This window comes from Pelobates fuscus, chromosome 7 (assembly GCF_036172605.1).
Source record: "Pelobates fuscus isolate aPelFus1 chromosome 7, aPelFus1.pri, whole genome shotgun sequence".
NCBI classification, from domain to species: domain Eukaryota; kingdom Metazoa; phylum Chordata; class Amphibia; order Anura; family Pelobatidae; genus Pelobates; species Pelobates fuscus.
The window spans coordinates 25,038,836-25,066,544 of NC_086323.1; the positions used below are offsets into that span (position 1 = coordinate 25,038,836).

Consider the following 27,709-nt stretch of genomic DNA (forward strand, 5'->3'; position numbering starts at 1 on the left):
TGTTGCCGCCCACCTCACGTGTTCCCTATTAAGGGCTAATAAGCATGTAGGTATTGTAAAAATATCCCACTCTGTCTTTTAGCTTAGAGAAGCAAGGTGAATTGTTGACCATTGTAGTGATACAGATGCTCCTCACTTTACGACCTGCTCACTTAATGACTGCTCGGAGTTTCGACATGCGACTCATATTCGGTAGATCGTTCGGGGAAAAGATGTGAGGTACAGCTTTCTAGTGTAAAGCTGTACCTCGCATCATTGCCGCAAATGAAAACCTACTAATGAGCCTTGACAAACAGTACAGGTACTAAATGTACTGGAATCCCCCTGAACGTGGCAAAATTCTTTAAATTGCATTTGCCTATGTTTACATTAGTCAGTTGCTCATTCGCGGCAAAGATGCATGATACAGCTTTGTACTGTAAAGCTGTTCCTTGCATATTTGCCATGTATGAGAAACCGGCAAAGGAGAACATAGTGAAATTCAACTCATCAAATATCGCCACGCTCAGAGGGATCCCAGTACATTTAGTACCTGTACCGTACTGTTCGTCAAGGCTCATTCGTGGCAAAGATACCAGGTACAGCTTTGTACTGTACCTCGCATCTTTTCCATGAATGACAAATTTGGCTTATAATAAGCGGTGGTCCTCGCTTATCAACCAATTCACTTACAGACTGAGTCGTAGGAACGGAACTCTGTGGTTAACGGGGAGTACCTGTACTAAAAAAAAAAAACCTCCAGTTATTTAAATATTGGGATAGTGCATAAGTAACTTTTTTGGCTTTTATTTTGGACCGGTCTGTCTGCTTCCTCTTTGTTAAACATTACAGCATAACCTAAATTTAATGTAAATAAAATGATTGCATTGTACTTTGCAGGTGTGAAACATTAATTTGCTGGAGGTAATTCACTGGGTTTCTGTGCAGAGTCAGTTTTGTCGTATGGAAATGCTTTTTGTTCTTTATTGTGCGTTAGTTTGTGACTCATGCACTGGTGCATCTTTTACACTCAGTGAGCCGTATGTACCCTGAAAAAGTGAAAAGCTGAGCTGATCCTGCTAGGAATCGAACTTGCAACCCTGAGGTTTGAACTAATACTAGAGGCGCAGCTGTTATATGGATAAACTGCGCTCTCTCACCTGTTTGAACTCTTACGAATGTGTGAATTTGTGTGTAGATACGGAACACATTTTAAACACAATCAATATTCCACAAAGTCATCAAACAAATGAAACTTTCTTCACACAATATTTTTCTAATTTTCTTTTTTTTTTTTTCTTGTGCGGTGACATGAACAAGGTTCTTAAAAACAGCAGAATAACAATGTACAAATTCAGACACAATGGGAGAGGAAAGGATCCTATTGTTGTGATATGGACGCAGATCAGATAATCATAAAGGCGTTGGCCTTTAACCTTTTTACTGCCAGCATCCAGCAAACAAAAGGTTAAAGCATACGGTCATAAATGCGTATTGATCAGTCTATACCAACCAGTCTGTGATAGGTCAATTTTTGTCTTCATATTCTGAACAACTACAGAGAAAAGGAAGCTTGGATGGGTCGGGAGTTTACAAAACGGCTGCCTCTCATATCTAGAGCGGGTTTTGCCCTGTTGATTCATAAGCAGACTAGCGAATTAGAAGGACAAAAATAACTGAATGATGGGACAAACGACCAGTACGGCCTGCGTGAGGAATTCCATGACATCATTAAATGTGCTGCAGTAAACACACACCGGATCACAATGATCTGCTGTAAAAGAATGAAATAATAAGGTCACGCTAAATGATGAACAGGGTTACTGCAGTAAGGACATGGCGGTCAGACTCTGGGACGGCAGACGTACCATGGTAACATTCCCTGTGGTCTGGCTAAGCATCATTTAAAATGTAGCTGATAAAAATCTGTCGAAACAGACACAAGTTAATCCTGGACGACACAGGCCTTTTCTTTTCTTATAAACTACAGGAACTGAAGAAGAGTGACTCGATCAATATGGCCAAACAGATAGCCTTCTGTATTTAGCACAAGGCAAAATGCCTGTCTGACAAGCTCTGGTTAAGGCTCTCACCTGATGTTTCATATAAGCTGGTGTCATCTGTGTCTCTAGATCGGTTTGCTAAAGTTAGGTCTGGGGGCGTGCTGTGCTCAAGCCTTGGATATAGCATGTACTCTATTAACTTATGTTAAACATTCCCCCTATTTTACGGGGGTACAGAGAAAGTACACCATACCCACAGCTACAACACAGGAGTAAAAAAAGAAAAGATTTAACTGGTAGTTCACTTAAAAAATTAGGCTTTACAGAATTTGCATTTCACTCATGCAATACAATAGCCGTGAGGGTTCTAGTTCGAATTTTACATCTCTCCTTTAAATGTGCGCATCCACTTACAACCTAAATAAATGACTGTTTAAAGGGCTAAGCCTACAATGGTTGTTCAATTCTATTTCGATAAGCAATTATAAGTAGCCATGGAAAGCTCAGTAACATAAAATCAGGGTCAGATTTGGTGCCTTCCTGGCAATTTATTATTTAACCTTTTGTAAGATCATATTATCACAGTAAGACAGACCCAAGAAAGCACTAACTATTCCTTCCTGCAGTCCTCAGATTTAACAATACTCGCCCCATTAAACGTGTCACCAGTGCTAGTTCATTTTGTTCCCAAGTGGGACACTCCGAAATATTGGGAAGATTTCAAGTATCCTGCGTTGGTCTTATTTATTCAGAGATAAATATTCACATCATGCATATATTTAAGAGGCACACACTGCAAAGTAATTAAACCCTCCCACCCCAACCTAAAAAAAAATTAAACAGGTCTGCAACCAAAAGCAGAAATCAAAATAAATAACTGAAATTATTTACCAAAGTATATTCTTCAAATGTCCCCTCAAATCCTAACCTCAAAGTATCGGGTAATATAAACATTCTCTGTAATACTGTAAAACCTTCACATGTGGAACATCTCAACAACCTTATTTTTTCTTGGCCTTCATAGATTATATAATTATGGACAATATATATATATATCTAAGTGTGTGTATACATACAGCCATGTTTCTGCTCCCCATGATGACTATAAAATAACCCTAATACGGCATGGGTTTTAACTACCAGTGAAGCTTGATGCTGACAACGTCTTGTCTCTGGGACATTTCATTCCAGAATTTGATGTCTGATTGGCTAACGACTGCACAGTGTGGAGCAGACTAGACAAGGGGGATAACAGGCCTATTTGGTAGATATCGTGTATACATATACACACACAGAATATATATATCAACATTGTGGGGTTTTAGTGTTCGGAATCCAGGCAGGAATGTCCAGGATTTTGAAGATGATAAAGAAACACATATTAAAAAGTAATAAAATGTGAGAAGGAAAAGGTTCTGTGTTCATGGGACTCTCTGCATAGAGAACCTTCAATACCCATCACAGCAAATTGCCTACCAACATGCAAAGCAAATCCGTTGAAGGCTATTTGTGAGCTAAAGAATTCTATTCACTCCCAGAAGGGAAATGCCACTGTATAGTGATGCTGAGTATCCGCAGAAATCAGTTGCCCTTTTGCTTTCTCTATGATATAATGTGAAGGTGATCTGGCATATTGGGTCTGGGTGGCATTTTGGATCCCTGCAATCTAGGTATCAGACCGTAATAATTGCAATAATTGCAGCAACAAGATGCGTCAGACAGACAGCGTATTGTCAAATTGCAAAACACAACGCTATGTTTATTTAAAAGGGTTTGCTTAGATTTGTTTAATGTGGAAGATTAAGGAGGCAGTCTCACATTTTTACCAAATCGTTATACTTGGGTGAAAACATGACATATCAAATGTTTTCAATTTACAAACTTAGAATGTAAATTGGAGAAAAATATCCAGGATAAAATTAGAAACAAAAAATAAAAAAATTAAGGCAGCCACATCTTTGCATTAAGCATGGATATATTGTATAGGAAAACAAATTAAGAATATTTACAAACTGCTCTAATAGTTAATAACCAAAATAACTCCCCTTTAGTTACACAGCTACTTGGAAGGTGGGGTTCACATCACCTGCGCTCCCTTTAGCCCCTTCCATAAAAGGCTTTGGATAAAGTAGTCAATTGCAAGCAGACATCCTGCAATGAGGAACTTATGTGTACAGAACCTGCAACTAGAATGCAGAGCTATTGATGGATATTACATCAAGGTGGGATTTCACTTATTTTCCTTTTACAAATTACATTTAAACACATCAAATGAACACTCCTAAATGTCAAACCCACCTGAACTCTGCAAACACCCACTGCAACCTTCTAAAACTAAAGCAGAACCTGCTGGCTATTGGACTAAACTAAGTAAAAAAAAAAAAAAGAAAATGCTCTCATCCATATTGGACATTTTCATATTTGTTTGTTTCCCAGACAATCCATCCCCTTTATTGTAAGTAGGGATACTATAAAGGACACAGATACTCAGCATCATTATATTAAGGACCAGGTGGGTTATTTCCCTCGTACTGCAAACAGGAGACTCCTCTAGTGAAATATTATTTGGTGTAATCATAGTGCACTCATTCGATATGAAGCTGAATGATGGGTAGTATGCAGTAATAAAGTGTCCGTACTGGGATGGTCTCCTGCTTAGGCTGAAAACCCAAAGAATGGGGTCTGTGATGGGTCTCATCTTCTATTCGGCGAAGATGCACGCAAAGAACAGGGGTGGTGATAGTGAGTAGCTTCCATATTCCCATTACGCGGTGCCTCTACCGCTGCGCTCACAGTCTGCTCATTGAACTACTACTCCTTGGCTTCTAGGAAAAGTGTTTCCTGAGGGTATAGTTTGAGATCCATCAGGGATCTGCAAGGATCCAGCTGGGATATCTGGAAACAAACAAACAAACAGAACATGAGATACAGTATCAGGATATACACAGACTCTCAAGGTACTACTAACTGGACACAAAACTGAAAAGAATAGGTAAAAAGATGATACATAACTGGCAGCCACAGGTGGATCAGTACAGACAGAGAGTAAAGCAGAGAAGGAAAGATCATTAAGGGGATGCTTCAGACTCACACTGATAAACGTTCCCCAGTATTTTCTATAGGTAAACTGAAGCTGCAGTGTCCCAGTAAAATTCATTTTAAATAGACTCAAACAATAAACGTTGTATTAGTCAAAAAGCATAACACTAATTTTGTAAAATATTGTTATTTTTCCTACAATTTTCTAATATGTTTACCTGGCTATGCATGAAATATACACCATGCATACATTTACTCCTTTATTCTGATTACGGCCCAGTTACAGAAAAAAAACAAAAAAAAAAAACAAAAGCAATGTAAACCGATACACCAGTCGAGAGGATGTGCCTAGGTGCGTTCTGGTAGGTCTAGACAAAAACTCAAACCGTTACCAGGGGAAGACGGGCCTTTAACAATCTACCCTTTTGTGGCAACTCCCAAAACAGTTTGACCTCATGGGATTAAACCAAAACTTTTTACATGAAGCTTTTGTTTATAGGGACAGTCTACTAGCCAAATCCAAATAATCACTGTTTAGTAGATATTCCCCAAATGAAACAAGCATGTATTTAATTATACATTTTTTCATTGGAGAGATATATAAAAACAGCTTGCAAAACCTGAAGATCTCTTGTCTGCTACCTGTGATCATCTACTTATTTTGTATTTGGGTAGTAGAGTGTCTCTATAAGCAAAAGCTTCATTTAAAGAGTTTTGGTTTAATCCCTTTGCAAGCCCTCCCCTTCTAACCCCGCCCATACTTTCTGTGGCTGTCCAATCACAGACTTACGAATGCAGCTCAATGAGAAGTAACAGAACTGGTCAGCCAGGGGGGTGTAACAAGGTTAATTTATAGAAGCGCTCTGTGTGTGGAGTGTACCTTTAACATTAGTTTTCTGCATAAAGTGCAGTGGTGTGCACTAATTATCAATGTTTAATCATAATATGCTTAATGAGGGGCACAAAAAAATATCTTTGAGCAATTTTCACTTTGCGCGATTTACAAATATAACATTTATCACCCAACTATGGTTATCATTTTTTCTGGGGTGAAGATGCGTTTAAACACGAGCAGATAGGGTGGCATGATTTCAGAAATGGTGAAGAATTAACGAGGGTTTTGCAAATCCTATGTCAAAATAGATAAGGTGGAAAATCTCTGACTTGATTTAATATTGTTGGATAAACTTTTTTTAAATGATTTCTTTCAAACTTTTTAAAATATATATAAATATATCAATATATATAAAATATCAAAATATTAAAAAGTTTTAATATTTTCCATCATATTAAATCATTTAAAAAGTTTTTAAAAAATATAAAATTATTTGAAAAGCTTATCCAACGATATTAAATAGAGGCCTTTATTGGAGATTATGATTTTCCCCCGCATTTCTATATTTTGGTCTAAAATCTGCAAACCCACTGTCTGTCCTCCATAATTCCGGGCTATGTGTATAACCTCATTAGGATTGATTGCAAAAATCTGGATAACCGCGAACAATGACTATAAACAAGATTTATTTCTTTTTTTTGTAAATATCTTTTTATTAAACATTTCGTTTTTGTTGGACTTGCAACATGTAAGAGAGAAACGTGGACTCGCAGATCCCTCTGGTCATTCACAGAAGCTTATACATTGTAAGGCATGTCATGACGTACGTGTCTGGGCGACTCGCAGGTCGCTTTCATGAGTAAATAGCATGTGTATTGTGGACTTGCAGGTCCGGTGTTACATGGTGTTTAGTACTCTTTTTTTTTTGTAAATATCTTCTTATTGAACCTTTCGTTTTTGTTGGTTTCGCAACATGTAAAAGAGAAACGTGGACTCCCAGGTCCCTCTGGTCATTCACAAAAGCTTATACATCGGAAGGCATATGATGACGTACGTGTCTGGGCGACTCGCAGGTCGCTTTCTTGAGTAAATAGCATGTGTATTATGGAATCGCAGGTCCGGTGTTACCCGGTGGTGTTTCGTACTCTGTTATATTCAATATGCACCATTTCTACGTTGGGTGGTTTTGCATGCCCCACTGTTGTGTTTTGTTTGTCTATTCCCCCTGCCCACCCTGTAGCCTCTAGGCAGTAGTGAGGCATGTGGCCATCTGTTGTATAGGGTCCCTTCAGGACGTGCAACCCTCCAGTGACCCTGTGTCTATGGGCCTGGATGGCAGTGTTGTGGGGTGTTGGCCCCCTACCTTAGTATGGTTCGGTTCTGCCCAGCGGTGTAGGTTGTGCTGATGGGGATAACCTAAGGGGTATCCTACGACTCCTTCCAAACTCATTAGCTCTATAGCTCACAAAACTGGCGCACTTCCACCCCCCTCGCTAGCGGGGCTGCAGGCCGCCCCGGGCTCCGCATGTGGTCGCACCCCAGCAGGCGCCGTAGCCTTCCCCGCACACCCCCGCGGGGTCGGCCCAGGCACCGCCCCCCGGGTCCCCCGGACCGCGCCCCACCCCCTTTTGACGGGGGGCGGGAGTGAGGCATCACGTTTTGGGCCAGGTGTGGATCGTCCCGCTAGTCTCCCAGCGTCCTCTCCTGGGGATTGACTGTTCCTCCCCCCATGGTCAAGTGCATAGTCCGGAATGCCTCTGTACCCACCCGTGCCAACCAGGGTGTCCATGTGTCTAAGTATGTCTGCGTTCGGTCTTGGGCTGAATACCAGATCTCCTCTGTGACTCGTAACTCCTCCATTCTGGTAAACCACAGGGAGAGTGTTGGGGTTGTGTCTTTTTTCCAGTACAAAGGTATTCGGTGTTTTGCGACATTAAGAATTCGGATGGTCAGGGAGCGTTTGTAACGTGATGTGGGGGTTGTCGTGTGGTGTAGGAGGTATGGGGCGGGCTGGAAGGGTGGGACCTTGTCAGTGAACATGGCCACCATGGCAGCTATTTTCTCCCAGAACGGTACTATGAGTGGGCATTCCCACCATATGTGAAGAAAGGATCCTGCCCCTCTCTTGCACCTCCAGCAGAGGCCGTCCGCGTCCAAATGCATTCTCTGTAAGCGTTCTGGGGTCAGGTACCATTGTGTGAGAACCTTATAGGCCGTTTCCTGGGTTTTGCTAGAGATTGCGCAATGGTGCACTAGGTCGCAGATCTTGTGCCACTGGGTCTCGGTAAGTGTTTCCCCTACGGCAGTCTCCCATTTGGACATGAAGGGAGGTGGGGGGTGTCCCTGTTGCCGTTGTAGCATGGAGTAGAGGTATGAAATACTATGGGGCATGGGCTCCGGGTCTTGGCATAGCTGTTCGAATGGCGTAAGGTCCCTATATATGTCGGGATGTTGTGGTATAGCGGTGATGTAGTTCCTAATTTGGGTGTATCTAAATGTTGTCATGAAAGGCTGGGTGGGTGTGCCCGTGAGCGTCTGTAGGGACACAATTTTCCCATTGGCGGTCATGTCTCGGAGTCTGGGTATGGTTTGAGGGAGGACGCAGCGGAGGCTCCCCGGTCTTACTCCCGGTTCAAACTCCGGATTGTACGCCAGAGGTAGTAGCGGGGACGGGAAGGAGGAGAGGCGTAGTTTCCTCGCTTGTGAGTGCCATACGGTTAGGGTGGCGGTGGTGAAGGGCTGTTGGCGGACTAGCCGCCTACCAATCGATGGGTCCAGCCACAGGAGGGCTGAAAGGGGCCTGCCTGCGTGGTGTGTTTCGATGGCCTTCCAGGGTTTGCTAATCCCCTCTTTTGCCCATTCCAGGGCCCGTTGCATGTGGCATGCTTGGTAATATAGTTTAAAATCAGGAACGGCCAGGCCTCCTGCTGTTTTGGGGAGTGTGAGTTGTGTATACAAGATTTATTTTTCAACTGTTTTGTTTTAAGTAAAGGATAACTCCTCAATACACTACAAATCTCTGTTCACTGAATAACCCCCAAAGATGTTACAGATAAATAATATGTACCTGGCCTGTTATATTGTGATTTGAATACACAACTGACACACTGTTTCTTTAATCATCACTTTTCCTATTCAGAGTCTGCCCTGAACTCGAAGGGAGCCACTGCTACTTCACGGCAATGATGTGGGGCAAACAGCTGCCCCTCCATGTTCCTGGCTCCGAGACCAACAAACAAGGACCCAAGTCTGACCACTCTTTGGGTATAATGAACATGGCTCTTGGTGTCTACGTAGCACTGACTTAGATGAGGACAGTGCAGTGGCAGAAGTTTGTCCATGTGCACTATGACCAAATTACTTATGTCGGCTGTCACAACAAAACACACCATCAGCCTGTAACATGGAACACAAGCGTATGTGGCAAGCGGTTATGGTTTCCAAAAATAAGATCTTAATTCATCTTGGTTAGTGATGCGCTGGGGAGGTACCATCTCTGAATTCAAAACAAGAGCGTTACAATTCATGATGTTCTACAGCAAAAAACCTTGGCATAGACTAGTGTTACTTTGCTAATGCTGGGATAGCAACGACACTTTACCCTTATCGGATGGCTAAGCATTGTGCTGCTCAACACGTCAACTGAATTAAAAATATAGATTTTTTGCTTTCTTTTTGCATCAGATAAATGTATTCTTTTTTTTTTTTTGCTCACTAATCGAGAAGCTCCCAACTTTGAAGGCCCGTCAATCAGGTTACCTTCATTAGAAATGAAGACAGATTGTGTAAGCTTTTGTTCCCATTTGTTTGTTGTGTTTTCTGCGGGTAGCGGCTTAAATAAGCAAAACTGTTAAACATAATCTTACATGTTGAAACAGCTGTTAGAAGATGGCATACAGGGTGAGACATGCCAAAACACCTACATTTCACTGAACACCCATTTGCATCCACGTTGGCACTGCATTTCTAACGAGTATTTCCAGATGGGCCAGCAGCTAATTAGAAACACTGAACCTCCGTAGAGGAGTTAATAACACACGGGATGGCCTTTTCTCAATTTCTTTTACACTTTGGAGATCTTAGGACAGTTACAGGCGGTAGAAAGGGGGTGGGACTGTTTATATCTTTCATTTCAGCTTGCCTTCTGTTCCGAATCCACTGAGGGACATGCTGATTCGCCAATGTTTACACCATTACCCAATTATTGAGAATACGGCTGCTGCATCTGTCAACAAACAGAGCTGTTGTTGCTTTGTTTCAGCATCCCAAGCTCTTTTATAATACCATATTTCCCTCCTCCTCATATGGCTTCTTGTTCTACTTAATTAGCATCTTATAACCTTCACAGCGATCAGATTCCCATAACTATTTAATTCGCCACTGACTCAGATTAGTAAGGTGCCCATTTTATTAGCTTTTTTTTTTTTTTTTTTTTAAGGAATTCAACAAATATGTCTTTGGCAACTATCAGGGACCAATGTTCCAACTGGTGTGGAATAACTAAAAGTCCACTAGATTGTCTGGATTGACTACACTACCCATCAATCAACATGGTGAGTGTGATAGGTATGTTGTCCTGTTCTGCTCACACGGTCAGAATTGGATTCTAAACATCCCTGCACTGCGAGGGTCATAAATGGAACCAGATCACGTCTGTGGAAATGATTTACATTTTCAGATAACACTGGCTGACTGCAACTCCTATTATCAAGAAAAATCGTTTAAAATATGTCAAATACATATTAAGTTTACATTTTACAAGGTTACTTAAAATCATCTTTTTTTTGAGCAAACAAATATTGGGCTTTAGTTCCACCATATGGTTATATCGTGTTATGCCCACCACTATATCACAGTACCCCAATATCGGTGGGTTCCACACTTATTTTAACATTCACGGATGTAAAGTCTGCAGATCCTCTTCGGGAAGGATCACTGCTTCTGTTCTGGAACGTGCACAGGGTCAGCGGTTAGAAAGGTAGATCATCACTTGTTGTAGACATACAACTCCGATGGTGCTTTGTCAGATATAGAACACACACCTGCAGTGCTAAACCATCACTTCAGCACATAAGGCAATAATACAGGACAGGGCCTAAAATGGCAAGTCCTGTGCTATTAGCCAGACTTTGAAAGTTACTGGTCACTGAAAGCCTGGAAGGTCTATTGCACATTCACTAGGGGTTCATTTCTACTCTTCAGGGTAAGTGAAAATTGTGAGTCTTGTATAAGTGAACCGATAGATAGATAGATAGATGCCAAAATGGGCCAGATGAGTTACAAATTTTTTTTTGCCAACATTCTTTACTATGGCATTAATTTTACAAGTCACTTGTCATCTCACTGCAACTCACTGTTTAGTAAACAGACCCGTATGTGCGGAGGTTGAAACTAACCGGTCGGGGAAGCTGCTCGAGTGAATAAAGTACAGTACGAAGTTTCTACAGTACGACTGTACTGTACTGTACTGTACCCCCAAGCTCCCTTTTCACGTCTCAGAACATAAGCAAGGAATCAGTGCTCCTAGGTGTCGTGAGATGCTTCAAGCTCTCATTAGGCCCTATTAAATCTATTCCGCATGGAAACAAACAAGCTAAAAACATAAGCTTCGTTAGGTAGTAATTAGAGGACAATAAAAGGCATTTCCAGGCAGCGGTTAGGAAAGCAAAGCCACGCAGAAGCATTTTTTTTTCTTATCCTTTTTTAAGGCATGCATTGTGTTCAGGTGTGAGATTTAAACTGCTAGATTAGAACAGCATTCTTCTTAAGGCTTCCTAAGGTGTAAAATAAAAATAAAATAAAAACCAAACAAAAACAAAAAACAAATCACCTCACATAACAAGGAAGAAAAAAAAAATCCATACAGAACAAAAGCAATATAAATAGAATGAAAACAAAAAACAAAACATCTAAGCCCAATGTTAACCTTTTTTGAGTGCTGTACAATAAACCAAAATAGGAATTCTGCAGAATATGTAAGACGGTAGATTGCAGATTTCAGGCCAAAATAGTCAAGCTGGATTTAGTCACACACAATTCTTCAAAATTCACAGCAACGATAATGCACCCCATTAGAAAATCTGTGTCTGAACCTCTATCCATGGTGTGGCCATACACATAATCCACAATAGAGTTTAAAGCCTTGCTATTTAGAATGGCATTCTCTTGCAACAAATTATAGATAATAATTCATTAACATGACAGACATGGTAATGGTATGCCAGCGATGGCCCCAGAACCCAGTCTCACAGTCAGCCTGTGTGTGTGTGTGTGTGACTGTTTGTGCAGGCAGGTTTGGAGACTATATCTCATGCATTCTAATAAGATTATTTGCAAAGCAAACAGCATTCTATCAAAACACCACAGTTACCAATCAGGTGTGGGAGCAGATGTGGGCAGTTCTTTTTATTCGCTGGGAAGAATACATTTTGGACGACTTGTTATGTACCTTAAAGGCACATACTGTCCGAGTTCACTAAAACCTAGCAATGTGATACATGACAACAGGCTTAAATCTGCAACTGTTGGAAGGTACTTTGCTAAATTCAGCACAAATGATAAAACTAGCGGTTACTAGATTTTTGTTTATATCTGGCTCGATTTATATCATAAATTAATGAAATTTGGGATACAAACGATGCCAGACTACCAAGGAGAATGTATTAGCGGGCCTTACTTTTCCCCACAATCCTCTGGATTGGTAAAGAAGTGCGCTAATGCATGTTTCACTTGTTTTCAAAGCTTTCTCAGCTTTAAGTCCCCACTTTCTAGGTCTGCATGTTGGGCTCACAAGTTGAGTTCATATTGAAAACAAAAGAGATAACACAATACGCAACACCAACACAATGCAGTGTACCAGAGCATCAGTGGAAATAGAAGATCATTTGCATTAGCGCAACAATCTCAGACGGCATGGAAACTCTGCACTCCTGATGATGGCGTACTATTTTCCATGGTCATCTAGCAGAGGAGAGGTGCTCTATAAATGATGCCCTAACATTAAAATCCACCCCTTAACCCCAACACTGCACTAACCATTACCCCCTACACTACCATAACACTGCACTAACCATTACCCCCTACACTACCGTAACACTGCACTATCCATTACCCCCTACACTACCGTTACACTGCACTAACCTTTACCCCCTAAACTACAGTAACACCGCACTAACCTTTACTCCCTACACTACTGTAACACTGCTCCAACCTTTACGCCCTACACTACTAAAACACTACACTAACCATTACCCCCCTACACTACCGTAACATTGCACTAACCATTACCCTGTACATTACTGTAACACTGCACTAACCGTTACCCCCTACATTACCGTAACACTGCACTAACCATTACCCCCCACATTACCGTAACACTGCACTAGCCATTGCTCCCTACGCTACTGTAATACTACACTAACCATTACCCTCCTACGTTAACCCAACACAAAACGTTAGTATCCAAAACAATCCCAACGGGTAACAATAACCTTCATCTCATTTACTACCCCCAAAAACCCAACTCCTACACTTCCCTAACAATAATCATAACCCTTACACAATTGTCCTAACCTCAGAATATCATGAGAAGATTTCTACAAGGGAAGAGATCTCTAACCTCTTTACCTCCTTTTCCAATATATCACCCAACCCCACTCCCTCCGCTTTTCTGAAAAAGCCCAACTTTGACCCCAACTACCGCCCTATATCGCCACTGCCATTTTCCTCCAAGATCCTTGAGAGAGTTGTGTATGCGAGATTGACAGATTTCCTCGAATCCAACTCCCTGCTTGAGCCGATTCAGTCTGGATTCCTTGCTCTTCACTCGATTGAAACAGCTGTGACCAAATTATCTAACGATTTAATCGCTGCTAAACCTTGTGGCCATTACTCTATCCTAATTCTCCTTGATCTTTCTGCTGCCTTTGAAACTGTTGAGCATCAACAGCTTCTTCTCATCTAATCTCGGTCTACAGGATACTGCTCTCTCCTGGTGCTCCCCCTACCTCTCCCAACGCTTTTCAGTGTTTCTTTCTCTGTCTCTGCCTCTTCTCCCCAACTGCTCTCTGTTGGCGTTCCCCAAGGTTTTATCCTTGGTCCCCTACTGTTCTTTATCTATTTTGCCTCCCTTGGTAAACTCATCAGCTCCTTTGGCTTCCATTATCATTTATATGCAGATGACACACAAATCTACCTGTCCTCTCCTGATCTCTCTCCGCCCATCTTGACTCACCTCTCCGCGATTTCCAACTGGATGGCTCATCACTTCCTTAAACTCAACCTGTCCAAAACAGAACTTCTGGTCTTTCCTCCTTCAAGTGTTGCTACTCCTGTGTCTGTCTCTCTCCAAGTCAACGGCACCACATCACCTCTACCTCGCAGGCTCGCTGCCTAGGTGTTCTCTTTGACTCCGGCCTCTCCTTCACTCCTCATGTCCAGACGATCGCCAAATCCTGCCACTTCCATCTCAAAAACATAGCTCGCATCGGCCCCTATTTAACACCAGACACGGCCAAGGTGCTGGTCCATGCCGTTGTTCTTTCTCGCCTTGACTACTGCAATCCCCTTCTCAGTGGTCTTACGTGTTTCCAGATTTCACCACCGCAATCTATAATGACTGTGGCAGCAAGGCTCATTTTCCTGTCCACCCCGCACCTCCCACCTCTGTCAGTCCCTACATTGGCTTCCAGTTAGATATAGGGCTCAATTTAAGATTCTTGCTTACAAGTCCCTACATAATGCTGCTCCAACCTATCCTCCCTAATACATAAATATGTCCTGTTGAGGTCCCTGCGCTCTTCTGAAAACCTACACCTATCCTCTGTCCGTACTCCCACATCTGATGCTCGTCTCCAAGACTGCACCTTTTCTGTGAAACTCCCTTCCCTTCTCCATTAGACGTTCACCCAGTCTCCTTCAAAAAAAATCTTTGAAAACACACTTTTTCAGGAAAGCATATTTTTTAAATTGTTAGCGGGTTTTCATTTACCCTCCCCCCGTGACTCCTCTCATGCAACTGTCAAAAATAACCTACTAAGTTCTCAGGGATTACTTTTCTAGCAATCTATTTTATTACCCTTACTTTTACCCTTTGTGTCACTATACCCCACTCCCTCTAGCATTTAGCTGAGCAGGGCCCTCAACCCCTCTGTTCCTGTGCGTCCAACTTCTCTGGTTACAAATACATGTCTGTTAGTCCACCCATTTACAGCGCTACGGAATTTGCTGGTGCTATATCAATAATAAAATAATAATAAAAGTAAAGATATGTAACAGGGGGGATGTGTATTGCGGAAAAAATAATTCCATTTTGGGAAATCTATAATTGTTGGCTCTCTAACCATCTACACTCCAAAAGCTTAAAATAATTAAAAAAAATGAAAGAAGAACATAAAATTACAGTGTAAAGCGCAAACCGCTACACACTTAAGAGAGCCTCTCCCCAAAATGTCCCACGCTGTGCACAACAATTACATAGTTATTTCACACAAATAAACATGTGTGTGGATATGCACAGTGTGAAAGGTGTGGGTAGTGTTATGTATTTGAGCTTGTGTTAAAGAATGTGCCTCATAGGGAGTAAAATCTTTACTTATTGGCTAACCGCCTCACTGTCCATGTACACTACATACATAGACTTTAAGCCGGCTCTGCATGTGCCTGATAGTCACAGGCTTGCATTGATGTAACAGACGGACAGTAAATGTAATATTCCAAGTGAGTAGAGAAATGCAGCACAGGTATTAAATCAGCAAGAGTGGCCATGTGGACCAGACATACCTAGAATTTGTAAATTATTCACAGACTGTAAGGGTTGCCAGATTGCAAGAACTGCAGTATAATAAAGCTCTCTTTACCCCGCAATGAAATGGGGGCTTCAAGTCTTCTAGACGAACCCTGAAAATCACACCATTATCCCTGGGGATTTCTAAATAGTTTGATATTGTTTTTATTGCACTAATGAATTGCAAATTTAGGCCAAAACAAACCAGTTAGAAAATGTCTTCCAACATGGCTACTTTAGCCTCCATTTTGCCATCAGTGAGGTTATTAACTAGAATGTATACTGTCAGGAATCCAAGGTAGATTTCACAAAATAGACAAAGAGAAAACTCAGCTGACTTGGAGAATTCAATGGCTTAAAATGTGAAATTCAATTTGAGACCGCTAGTGAATATCACTAAACTCACTAAGATATCAGATTGTTACTCGTCCTATGCAGCAAACAACTGTCTAACAGCTACCGCAGCAAGAAACGATGGATTTCAACACACACAATATAAACCATCTAAAACAGAAACTGTTTTTTTAAAGGAAAAACAGCAGAAATCACTAAAGGAGCAGATAGAGAATCACTTACACGGTGGATATACGAACAGACTCACTAAAAGGCAAGCTGTGCGCGAGACGGTGGGTAAAACAATTTATAACTTTTATGGAATTTGCAAATAACTAAAGAGGAATTCAAATTAAAGCAGAAAATGTAATTGTATACATGTAGTTGTTCTTTAATTCGAGTCCAACTCATCAATTTAAGAATTTAAAAGATCTCCTAGCAGAATATCTAAATAGAACATCTGTGCAGACACAAACATTTAACATGTCAGATATTAACATAACTTATCCTTATTGAATTTGTGTTTTTTTTCTATTTATTTTATTATTATTTAAATATTATCACCACCGTCCAGGTTATTATTAACTTTCACAGATTGCATTATGCAAAGTGTGAGTGGATCACACTGAGATTTGCGTAGAGATCTGTAGTAGATGATTTATTTATTTTTTTAAGTCCATTAAAGACACACTTTAGGTGCATCGACCCTACCCCACTAGTCTGAATAAAGTGCATTAAGATTTGTTATATAAGTATATGTATTTTTTGTAAGCAGCTGCCTGTATGAACCTTTTGTAGCATTATTCTACAGGCTAAGGAAGAATATGTTAAAGGCACACTAAGCATCAGAAACACTACAACTCAACGCAGTCGATCTGGTGCAAAGAGACTGGCCCTGCAGTTTCTAAATTGTAAACATTGCCTTTTCTGAGAAAAGACTGTGTTTACATTGCTTCCTAATGCTAACTGGCAGAGCATATTATCACATATGCACAATATGAGGGTTCTGGAAAGTAAATAGTAACGTTATATTTCAGGTCAGTATGCAAAGATAAGCAAATTATTTAGTGGGAAAACAGTTTTATCTAAGAGGATACTTGTCGGACAGGCTGGGGAAAAAACCTTGATTCTAGAATAATGGAGTCAATTATTGCCTTGGTGAGAAACATACAAGGGGTGTAAATGTCTACATCAGCTTTTTGTGTATAGACGTCAACGGGAGTGAAGAGGTTAATCCGTTGCACTTACGTACACAACAAGCACGTGTCATTATAGGCCTGCTAGATATTGTATTCTTTCCAGTTTAATTATTGGTGGCTCTAAGGAGATTAGAATATATTACAGACACATCTCGGAGATTCAGTAGTATTAGTCATTTTTAAGCCCCCCCCGCATAGAGTTCTGTAGGCAGCTTGTAAATATTTTGTAAACAGCTTATTAATAAAACGATCTGACAAATTAGGTTTTCCTCAACCCTGTTTCAAGCTCCTCGTCTACAAGTAGGAAGACACAGAATTTTAACCCATGAAACAGGTGAAGCGACCAGACAGAACCCCCTGCATCCCTACCTCCATCTCCATATAGACGTAGAACATCAAACTCTAAGATGATTCTCCAAGTCTGGCATAGCATTAAGGGACATGATCTTTGGGGGGTGGGGAAGGATATTACTTTATCAAACCCCCCCTTCCCCTGTTCAGAAATTGCAGTATCCATGGACAAAGTATATGTAGGACATTATTCACTTAACAGTGATTTTAGCTTAGTCTAACTTGGCTTGGATTTTGCAGTTGTGTTGCCAACACCTATTTCCTTGTCCATCAATTGTTCCTGCAGTAGAACATGAGGGGTGAGCAAAGTAATTCTTACCTATCAGGGACATGAGGGGTGAGCAAAGTAATTCTTACCTATCAGGGACATGAGGGGTGAGCAAAGTAATTCTTACCTATCAGGGACATGAGGGGTGAGCAAAGTAATTCTTACCTATCAGGGATTCAGCAAATTAATGGCTAACGTTTAAAGGGACACTAAGCAACAAAAGAGGAAAAAAAACAACAATGTGTCCGCTTTTTTATACAATAGAATATCGCTATCTAATTTGGAATAATTTGGTAAATATTTAGATTGACTTTAATAATAAATTTTCTGGCATTCAATCCTTAATGTTTTTCCCGTTGTCAAGCTTACATTTGACGCAATGATTTTATTAAGCAATACCCACGTTTATTACTATTAAATGATCTCATTTATTCAGGGTCCCAGAGCAAGATAACCATCAAGTGAGATTAAGCACTGGCCTCTGACATTTTTCTTGTGTGCACCAAAGTATAACAAGGATGAAATAAAAGAACTGAAGAAGGCTGTTGAGATAAGAATCCCACTTTAGACTAGTCTGATAAGATCTGTGTAGCTTTGGTTAAGTGGTCTCTGGTTCACAGTTTAAGTCAGTGCTCCCAATACTGGCCTGAAGGCAGTGGAGAGTGAAAGTAGTGTAGGATGACATGGATTGTGATTAGAACACATTGCCTGGACTTACATTGGCAATATAAATTCTAGGACATCTGTGAAGCTATCCAGCCTCTAGATACCTCTAGATAACAGGAAATTACACTGGGTTAATTAAAGTTTAAACCTCAAAACGATTACATTTTCATAATAGAGTCCTTCTAAGGATGCCACAGCAAAGACGGACTTAGAACTTAATTCACTTTATCCAGATTTACACTGCAGGATGTCAGAGCAATTCCGCAGCTGTTAATTTGCCCGGTTCTAGTATTTCATGCATTTTTCCTCTAAACCCCATTGCTTTGTTAATATTTACAATTATTCAACTTTCTATGAAAGTGACAAAAAATAATTAAAATAAAACCGCTAATTAGAGGAGATGTGAGTGACAAGCTGTAATTATTAGCCTTCATGCTTTAAATACAGTTAACACATAATATCCCCGGCATGTAAGCTGTAGTGAGGGTTCTCTCCAATCATGCTGTCCTTCCACAGTCCAGTGTCATTAACGAATGCCTTCTCCATTGTCCAGTGCTGCAGCAATTGTTGGGGGTTTATGAATAAGGTATTGTAAATATCCCTAATACCTATCCTGTGAAATTCAATGAGTCCCAGGGATCAATCAATGTCTATGTGAGCAAGTTGCTGTGCCTCAACTGGTACAAACGTCTATGTAAGAAATAGCCTGTGGGTAGCTACTATGTCTGCCATTTTTACATCTTCATGATTCTTTTCATTATTCTTTCCCAAAAGGTTGGGAAAAATTGTGGCCGTTCCTGCTAACTCTCTCTCTTCGAAATCTGAGATGTAGGGACATGTCTGAGGGAGGAATCAGGTTAGTGGGCATCCCAATGCATCAGCACTGAAATAAGATCGTAGGGCGAACAAAGGCATACTGGTGAAGGGGCTCCTGCTGTGCTACTGAAGATTATAATTTATGTGTTTAGAAATGATTCTGTGCATGAGGGGGGATACAAGAGGTATTGTCTTAAGCATTCCACAGAGTGCCAGACATGGACCCGTGGACATACTTACTGAACAGGCCTATAGAGGACTGGACCAAACGAACAAAAATTGATCCACAAGGTCACATTAGTGGCTAGGATAACGCTAGCTCAGTCATGGCTCAAGCCAGACATACCACCGATACAGGCTGTACTCAGTAACGTGAAAGAGGCCTATCTCATGGAAAACCTGACAGCTAGGGTCCGGGCCATGAAAAGATTTCAAAAACTGTAGGAACCAAGGAGCAGCTGTTATCTGGCAGACTGAGGAAGGCGGATAGGTCACTGGAGTCTAATTTGGCATCCAAATGAGATTCGATAGACTGCCTCGGGGTCTCCCCCCCTTCGCTGGGATAACACCCAGCGAGGTTGCCCCAAAAGATTAGGTACGCACTGCGGATGGCCTGTAGAGGCCTAACCCTGCCGACCTGGACTCTTCTCTCTCCATCTTTACATCTCTTTTTTTTCTGTCCTTTCTGACTTTCTTTTCTCTACTCCCAGGACTGGACAACGGGAACAGACCCTTATATTTGCATACGATAAGATCCAAAGGAAAGACAGGGGTCCATGGAAAATAGAAGGGAAGTCCAATTCCCTTTCAGGGAAACAGACCGCAAAATGTAAGCGGTATCACCATAAGATCAGCTTGTGTATGGTTTATGTATAAGATTATATGAGATTATATGATGTAAAATGTAATAAGTCTTGATAACCACAGAATCCAGGAATTTCTGTTTTTGCCAACTGCAAACTGTATGTATACACAATATTGTATTTTTGCATTACCTGCACTGTATGCTATATTCTTGACAAGACTGTCACAAATAAAGTATATAAAAATAAAAAGGAAATAAACTGTTCAAAAATATACCATATTTAAATTGACCCCCCACCCAAACAAAACTTTAGCTCAAAGCCCAACCTCCAGACAGTCTCCTCCTGACCATTCTAAATGATGGGAGGTATCTTGGTGAGTGAAGATATTTCTTGATTTTAAACTCAATACTCACGTCTCTCCGTGGAAAGGTGCTGAGCAGCTTGAATTCGTGGCAAGGGTATCCCTTGGATGCTACAAAGTCCAAGACCACCTGCAGCGGGTTGGACCCTAAGAAGCGCCTCTCAAGGAATTCCCCACTTGGCGTTCTGATGCGCAGCTTGCTCTGTGGCTCACTGTGTTCCTCCTGTGGCTCTGGTGGTAGAGACTGCTCCAGAGACATTCTGATAGCCTGGGAAATGAACAGAAAGATGGTCACAGCCCATTAAGACTACCCTTAACAGGAAATCCCAACAAGTTGCCTATACCACTGAAAGCTCTGGCTATAGCGAATTGGATTAATTTGGCAATTGTAGAACTTCGTCAATCTTTATATGGCAGGGACTATTCCCAGCCTTTGAGTTTGATAATAATGAGAATCAGTGAGATAAGCAACAATACCATCTATGTATCATATACACATTTAATCTCACACACTGCTAAAGAAACACTCAAGGTATCATAACCACTACAGCGCTATGCGGTGTTTTCCAGCGATTTTACTTCTTACTTGGGGTCTGCAGATCACCAACTATGAAAGGTGGACGCTCTCAGCTTTGACAATAACTTTACAGTGCAGGTATTTACTAATTAGCTGAGAGCAGCCAACACTTAGAAAATGAGCTGGCCCTGAGCATAGCAGGGTTTATTTTACGTAATACGTAAGCTTCTAGCAGGAGTATATACAAGTGCAACATTGCATAAAAAATAAACGTGTGATATATCGCTCACAAGTTGTTTTTATTAATGTTTTCTTTAAATATCAACAATAGTTTCCTAATGAAGGTTATATAATTTTAACATCTGTTTTTTGAGGGTAAATCCCCCCCTAAATAATTTATATGAATGCCATAAAACTTAATTTGAAAGGAAAAAAAAGAGAATGCAATTTATTTAAATTTAGCAAAAAAATAAATAAATAAATTATAAAATAAAATGGTATTTGTGGATTTAACCAATAGAAATACATTGATTTTGTCTATGTCAAAAAATGCAAAGTGCAACGTTAAAAAACAGCGTAAAATAAGATAAACATTTAAAAATATTTTAAAAACTCCACTCACTCTCCATAGGGATATTCTGCCAACCTGTACTGACATGTAAGGAAGTTAGCACGACAAATGGCCGAGAAATTCTAGAACAACCTATTTGTTGTACATTAGAGGAAATCACTGATAAAAATCTGGTTTGCCAATTTTCTCCATGATTTCTTGACAGGTGTCAGAGATTTTCTGATAATCAGCACAGTGTTAAGTCGACCCACCTGAGTGCCAGGTGACAAATAAGTTTAATTCTAACTGCTTAATGACAATTTGCAATGCAACCAATTAAAATGAATCCTCCTTTTTACAAATCCCAATTAGATCAGACATTGCTGCCTGCGAGGACAGCTGATTTAATTGTCATGACAAAGAGGTTAACATGGCTTCAGAATAGAAGGATAATTGCTGCAGCCCCTTCAGGATAGGATTGCCTCCCTTTGAAGATGAAGAGGTGAGACTGGACAAACCAAACAAAGCTGTTAAACTTTCCTGAGATCCTCCCTGTTTGTTTAAATCACTAACACGTTCTGGTATTTGATCTCGGCAATGTAACATCTTTGAGAATTATTTTTCTGTTATTTTTAATATATCTATATATACACACACATAGATCTCTATCGATCGATCTACATGTATATTTGCTTTTTTTCCTGCCTGTAGCAAGGTTTGAGTATGGAAGTATGGTTACAATTAATATATGTATGTGGACATATTTGTGAAACAATGGTAAGTAGAAACACAAAAGCTGTGTATTTGCAATACTGAAAATGATTGGCCAACTGAACTTGTCTGGACTCATAATAGGGGTAAAACTATACTGACAAATTTGGAATATACCTGTCCATCAGTGCTATGTGACCTGTGGCCCCCTAGAGGTAAACGAGGTACATCAATGTCCAATAATGACTGGAAGAGCGTGCTTACTCACAGGACAGAGCACACACGTTATTTAGGCTATTCCTACGGTTTACTGTACTCACTGAATGCGGGTAAAAGCCCAGCTAACCATGCACCTTCCATAGGCCACCTTTTCCTGATGATATAAAAGGCGGCTTTAGTGACAGATTATCTTTTACCTGCTCCCTTTCAGTGAGCTACTCACGACTGAGATCTGATATCTTAGCACCTCTGTTTCTCTATCACAGTGCAGCAGCGAGAGTGATGGGGGCATGAGATCTCAAAACACCAGCCCAAAGCCCACACTCACAAACATAACCGCACTCTGTTTCATTTCCAGATCTTTTAAATAAGGTCGTAGATCGAACCTTAACCCACTGAACACTACAGAGGCTGAGCAGAGTGTAGCAGCTTAACGATCTGAAAGTGTTAAGCATAAGTTGCATCACAATAAATATAGAATCGATAGGAAGTATTGCTGCACTACAATCTGCAATGTGTTATAGCCCCATCTGCTTGTAGACCGGTTCATTTAATAAAAAATAAAATAAAAATGCTAAATCCAATTGCCAGCTTGGGGACTGTGTATTCGGGATTGTAATACAACAGAAGTGGGTAAGCTTATCTGGATTTTAATGCCCCCCCCTTTCTTGCGGCTTTTTCTTCCTCCTATTGTTATAGAAAGCACCTGTTCCGCTTCTCGTTGTTTTGACATTTTCCTGCCGGCTGCAATAACAGATGCTATTTTATTTACTGCACCCTCTCAATTATATTACAGAAGGATAAACAGTAGCTCATTAGAGTCCCTTTTTTTGCTTTGTGCAAGGAATTCTTATTTCCCTCGATGTAACCAGTTCCCCAATGACGCTGTCACAGGACAGAGGCTCACAATAACTATACCGAGGCAATGGACCAACTTAGAAAAACAATTAGAAGATGTTCAATGCATTTAACTCCGGCATCTGAACAACCAACTGTGGACGGCACAAAAGGAAGGAGGCGGCTCTCTGTGAATAGATCAATGGCCACATTTCAAATATATCAGCGAACAAAAACCCCTCTATGTAAGCAAACACAGCTCTACAACAATAGATTATGGCTAATCCCTGAACTTCAACTGCAGCATTCTTTAATAAACACCATTGTTAAAGATCTTTTTTGTTTTGCAAAGCAAATAACTCTTTATTATTCTCATTGCGGTACACTGTATAAAAATAAAAATGAAAAAAGAACAGAGGTCCGGCTGCACTGGGAGACTGGATTTCGCCTTTTATGTCGGCAAGACATAGTTTCCAAACAGCCATTGTGTTCTGGCTCTTAGAATGAAAGGTAGGGTAACATAATAAATGGAGGTACGGTAAGTGTGTGTGCTTTCAAGGGTACTCTTGCTATAGATCCAAAGACACAGAGAGATATATGCATTGGCAGAATAAAGCCGTTGCAGCTTCATGTCAATATGTGACTGTATGGAAGGTTTATACAAGTTAAAAAGCCTTCAGTGTATTAATTCATTTCTGCAAAGCAGTATTATTCCATTTCAGCTTGTGGTTACATAGTTTGTGATATATTTGTCTGCACTGCTGTGCTTTAGTTCATCATGTTATAACAAAATTGGAGAATTGTAAGTTTAGGGGAAAACAATACACAAAAGCTGAGGACATGTTTAGTATATAGTTGGAAATGTATGGCGTATGTCTCAGATCACCTGGTACTACACTATGGGATATAACACTTGCCATTCAACATCTCTATTTAAACAGCCATCGCCGTGGGTGCACAATGTACAAGGATCATAAATGGAAATTAGAATTTCATGTCTATATCTAAAAGCATGCCGGTTTCAATAAATGTGTCTCTATGCTTACATCTGGCAGATTATATTAATACTGCACGGAGACTGGGGCAGTGACCTATTTTAATTTTGCACAACACATAGTTACATCATATGCCAGGCTGTCCTGGCACAAGTTACTATAGCATCCATCGCAAATGAATGAACCCTCCATAGTGCATTTAGGACACAGACACACTAGTGGTACTATAGAAGGAATGTCTGAGTCATGAAGTGCCCATGGTACCATAGGGTGATGATGTAGCCCTGGCAAACTGTATATCCCATTAACATTTCAATGGTGCTTTCTAGAGCGAAAAATAATCAGGAAATGTTCAATCTCAGAGGTAGATTTTATATGTGAAAGGCCGAAGGCCTGTATTTGTGGGAGGAGTTAGCGTTCCTATAAAAACGCTTCTCCCCACTTCCTACCTTGACGAGGCTTGCGCTGTTCAACCCACCGACCTCACCCTCTTCCCTATACAGTCTTTCGGGAGGCCCCCTTTTTACAGGCCTACCCCTACGTCTGTTCCGGCACACCACACCGACTTAATTCCAATCACAAGGTATTTCACAGTCACGATATTAAGCGACCACAAATATATATATATATATATGACCAATAAAAAAATATTTCGACAGTAAAGCTCAGAATGTCATGTGAAATATGCCAACATGCCAACATGCCAAGGTCTTGCCCTCTGTATATGTTAAATAAACAATGGAGAGGAAGACAGCATTGACAATTTCTGATTTCTGACAGTGTTGTGCTGAAAGCCAGGAAGGAGTAAAACAGCAATGTTACTGTATGGGGATAACTTGATTAATCCTAACTCCAGTACTGGCATAAAAACACTGTTAGAAATTAACAGATCATAGTGATAGGAATCTGTAAAGACATTCATTCACCCTCTACCATAAGATGCTGGAAGGCACAGTCCATTACAATCTAGAGCTATATATTTGAATTTACCATATATTAAGATTCAGTGCATGCTCTCAAAACATATTTTTCAGAACAAATTCTGAATCTCCTCTCTTGACCTGTGCGTTAGCAGAACCATTAACTCCAGCAGCCATACCTCTTTCTCCTCCTCTTGCTCTTTACGGATCTGTTCCAATCTGTACTGTTCGGCCATTTCTCTTTCTGCAGCTTCTCTCTAGAAAAAACAAAACAAGACATCCCCCGTGTGAATTTGGCATTTACCCCTTTGCAGGTGTATTGTTACAGTGAATCCCCTGGACTGCAAGCTTGGGACAAGATTGTGTCTTTAAGCCTCGGGTCTCCGGATCACCTACCTTGGCACGGTCAGCTTCTAGAGACAGGCGATAGGCTTCGTCTTGCTCCCGCTTAACATTTTCTCTAGCTTCTCGTTCATCCTAAAACCATAAATAGACCAGTTTAAAAAAAAAAAAAAAAAGCAGTCATACAAAGGAAATTTTACACTAGTGCAGAATCATGAATTGGTTTTGTTTTTTTAAATCAGATTTTTCCAAGATGCTGCCTGATTAGCAATCATTGTTTAACTGAGTTAATGTACTGTATACATTTATACATTGATTATTTTTAGCTTTATTGGTTTATTATATGTGTAAATAAAAGACAGATCCATACTTCCTCAACTGGTTTAACAGATTCATAGACAAAGTAATAACAATGGCTCTTTCTATGCCATCTCTTTAGTAGGCCATCAGAACTTGGCTTCTAAATGAGCTCTCCTTGCAGATTTGCCACTATTCACTATAGGTAAATATGTGTTCCTGCAGATTTCTCTACATTCAGCAATCCCTCATAGAATTCTAGTCCTAACCAGCCTCAGATCCAGTTAGATTAGTGTACCATTCCAATCCCCATTAGGACTTTGCAAGGCAAGTTAACAGAAAGAGCATTTTAATGGCACACAGAGGAATAAAACTCATCACATGGGACATTCTATTCACAGGTTATAGTTGGCAAACAAAAGGCAACACAAAAACATTTGATGTAAATGTAGGTCATCATAGTTAAGAATGTTTTCTTCCATTGAATAATGGTAAACGCTATAAGACACAGTTAAATCAGTTGTCCTGTCTGAAACACAAGATAAGCACGTGGTATAATTTGTCACAAGACTATCCATTATTCTGTTCACTGCAATGATACATTTAATTTTAACCCTTAATATGCTATACACTCACATGCTGCATTCAAAATATAATTCTATTGTATTCGATCCCCAAAATCTGCCCTAAATGTAACTCTCCATGAATGTAATAATCTTAAAGTGTTTATTTTTTTAAATCTGTAAATGAACAATATATCTGTACCCGTTATCGACTATTGGCCTGAAAGGCCACAGATTATCGTATCGGCCCTAAAAAGCAATATCGGCCAATTCCTACTTTTATTCTATGAGAAACACACACATGTCTAGGAGTGTAGAGTTATCAGTGATACAAGGTGTATAACAAGGTTGTCAAACTCTGGCTGCCCAGAGGTTGGTGGACTACACATCCAGAATTCTTTGAGTGCAATATATGGGCAGAGAATCATGAGATTTCTTGTCTAACATCGGAGCTTACAGGAGTTTGACAATCTTGGTGAACACAAAAAATGGGGACGGGGTTTGCTACAGATAGACAGTAGAAATAATTTGAATCTCAAAACAACTTTTTCTTTAAACACCAATATCCTCTTTTAAAGTACCTTGATTATTTTACAAACCAACAAATATAAGGAAGAGATTGAAACTTTACTATTTAGGTAAATAACAAGTTGAAAAACAATACTCTCTGGACACAAATGTAGTAATAATGTCCCTCTAAATATTTCCTCTAATTATAGGGATGAAGGAAAGCCATTAACTGCTTCATATTACTGACACATTACTTAAAGCAACACTGCATGCAGTATATAATTTAGAGCAGCAAGTTAATCCCTTTCATCAACAATGTAGACCGTGTGACTATACTGAACTATTTTGAGACTGGATTTTACATCAGTCGATGGGGAGATCAATTTAAAGGAAGCAATCACTTTTTGGGAAACACATTCTTAACACAGTATGTGATAATCTGATTCTATAACAAGGCCAATCTGGTAAATCCCTAACTCAAAAGAAGCCTTCACATGTGAGAGGAAAACATTAAGAGTCCGTATATAAAAAAATAATAATTTATCACCCACACACAAAGACAATACTGTCCGAATATTTCATTCCATCAGAGGATCATGGGAAAATATATTTGCATGAAATATTCAGTAGGTCGCTTAAATTGTTGTAATGTAATTGTTTTATTAATTATGTAAAACATGGCTCAATGTTTTCAGTTGCCCACTAGCCATTGGCGAGTGAAAACTTGGTAACCTAGTAAGTGTGCCATGGATCCTTCATGCTTGCCGTGGCCAGTAACTATTAGCCCTGGCTAACAGAGTAGAGCATG

At 40.2% G+C, this 27,709-nt stretch overlaps 1 protein-coding gene across 2 annotated transcripts in view; it reads right to left on the minus strand.

Annotated features, from left to right (window-relative positions):
• Nucleotides 1-2,505: 2,505 nt before the first annotated feature.
• Nucleotides 2,506-27,709, minus strand: part of FAF1 (Fas associated factor 1) — a 241,721-nt gene continuing 216,517 nt past the window's right edge. For both annotated transcript variants that reach the window (XM_063427802.1, XM_063427801.1), the window contains exons 16-19: nucleotides 25,586-25,666; nucleotides 25,369-25,446; nucleotides 20,493-20,708; nucleotides 2,506-4,877 (exon numbers count right to left, since the gene is read on the minus strand). In XM_063427802.1, coding sequence (XP_063283872.1) covers nucleotides 4,794-4,877; nucleotides 20,493-20,708; nucleotides 25,369-25,446; nucleotides 25,586-25,666 — 459 coding nt within the window. In that variant the 3' untranslated portion in view covers nucleotides 2,506-4,793. The remainder of the gene's footprint in view (nucleotides 4,878-20,492; nucleotides 20,709-25,368; nucleotides 25,447-25,585; nucleotides 25,667-27,709) is intronic.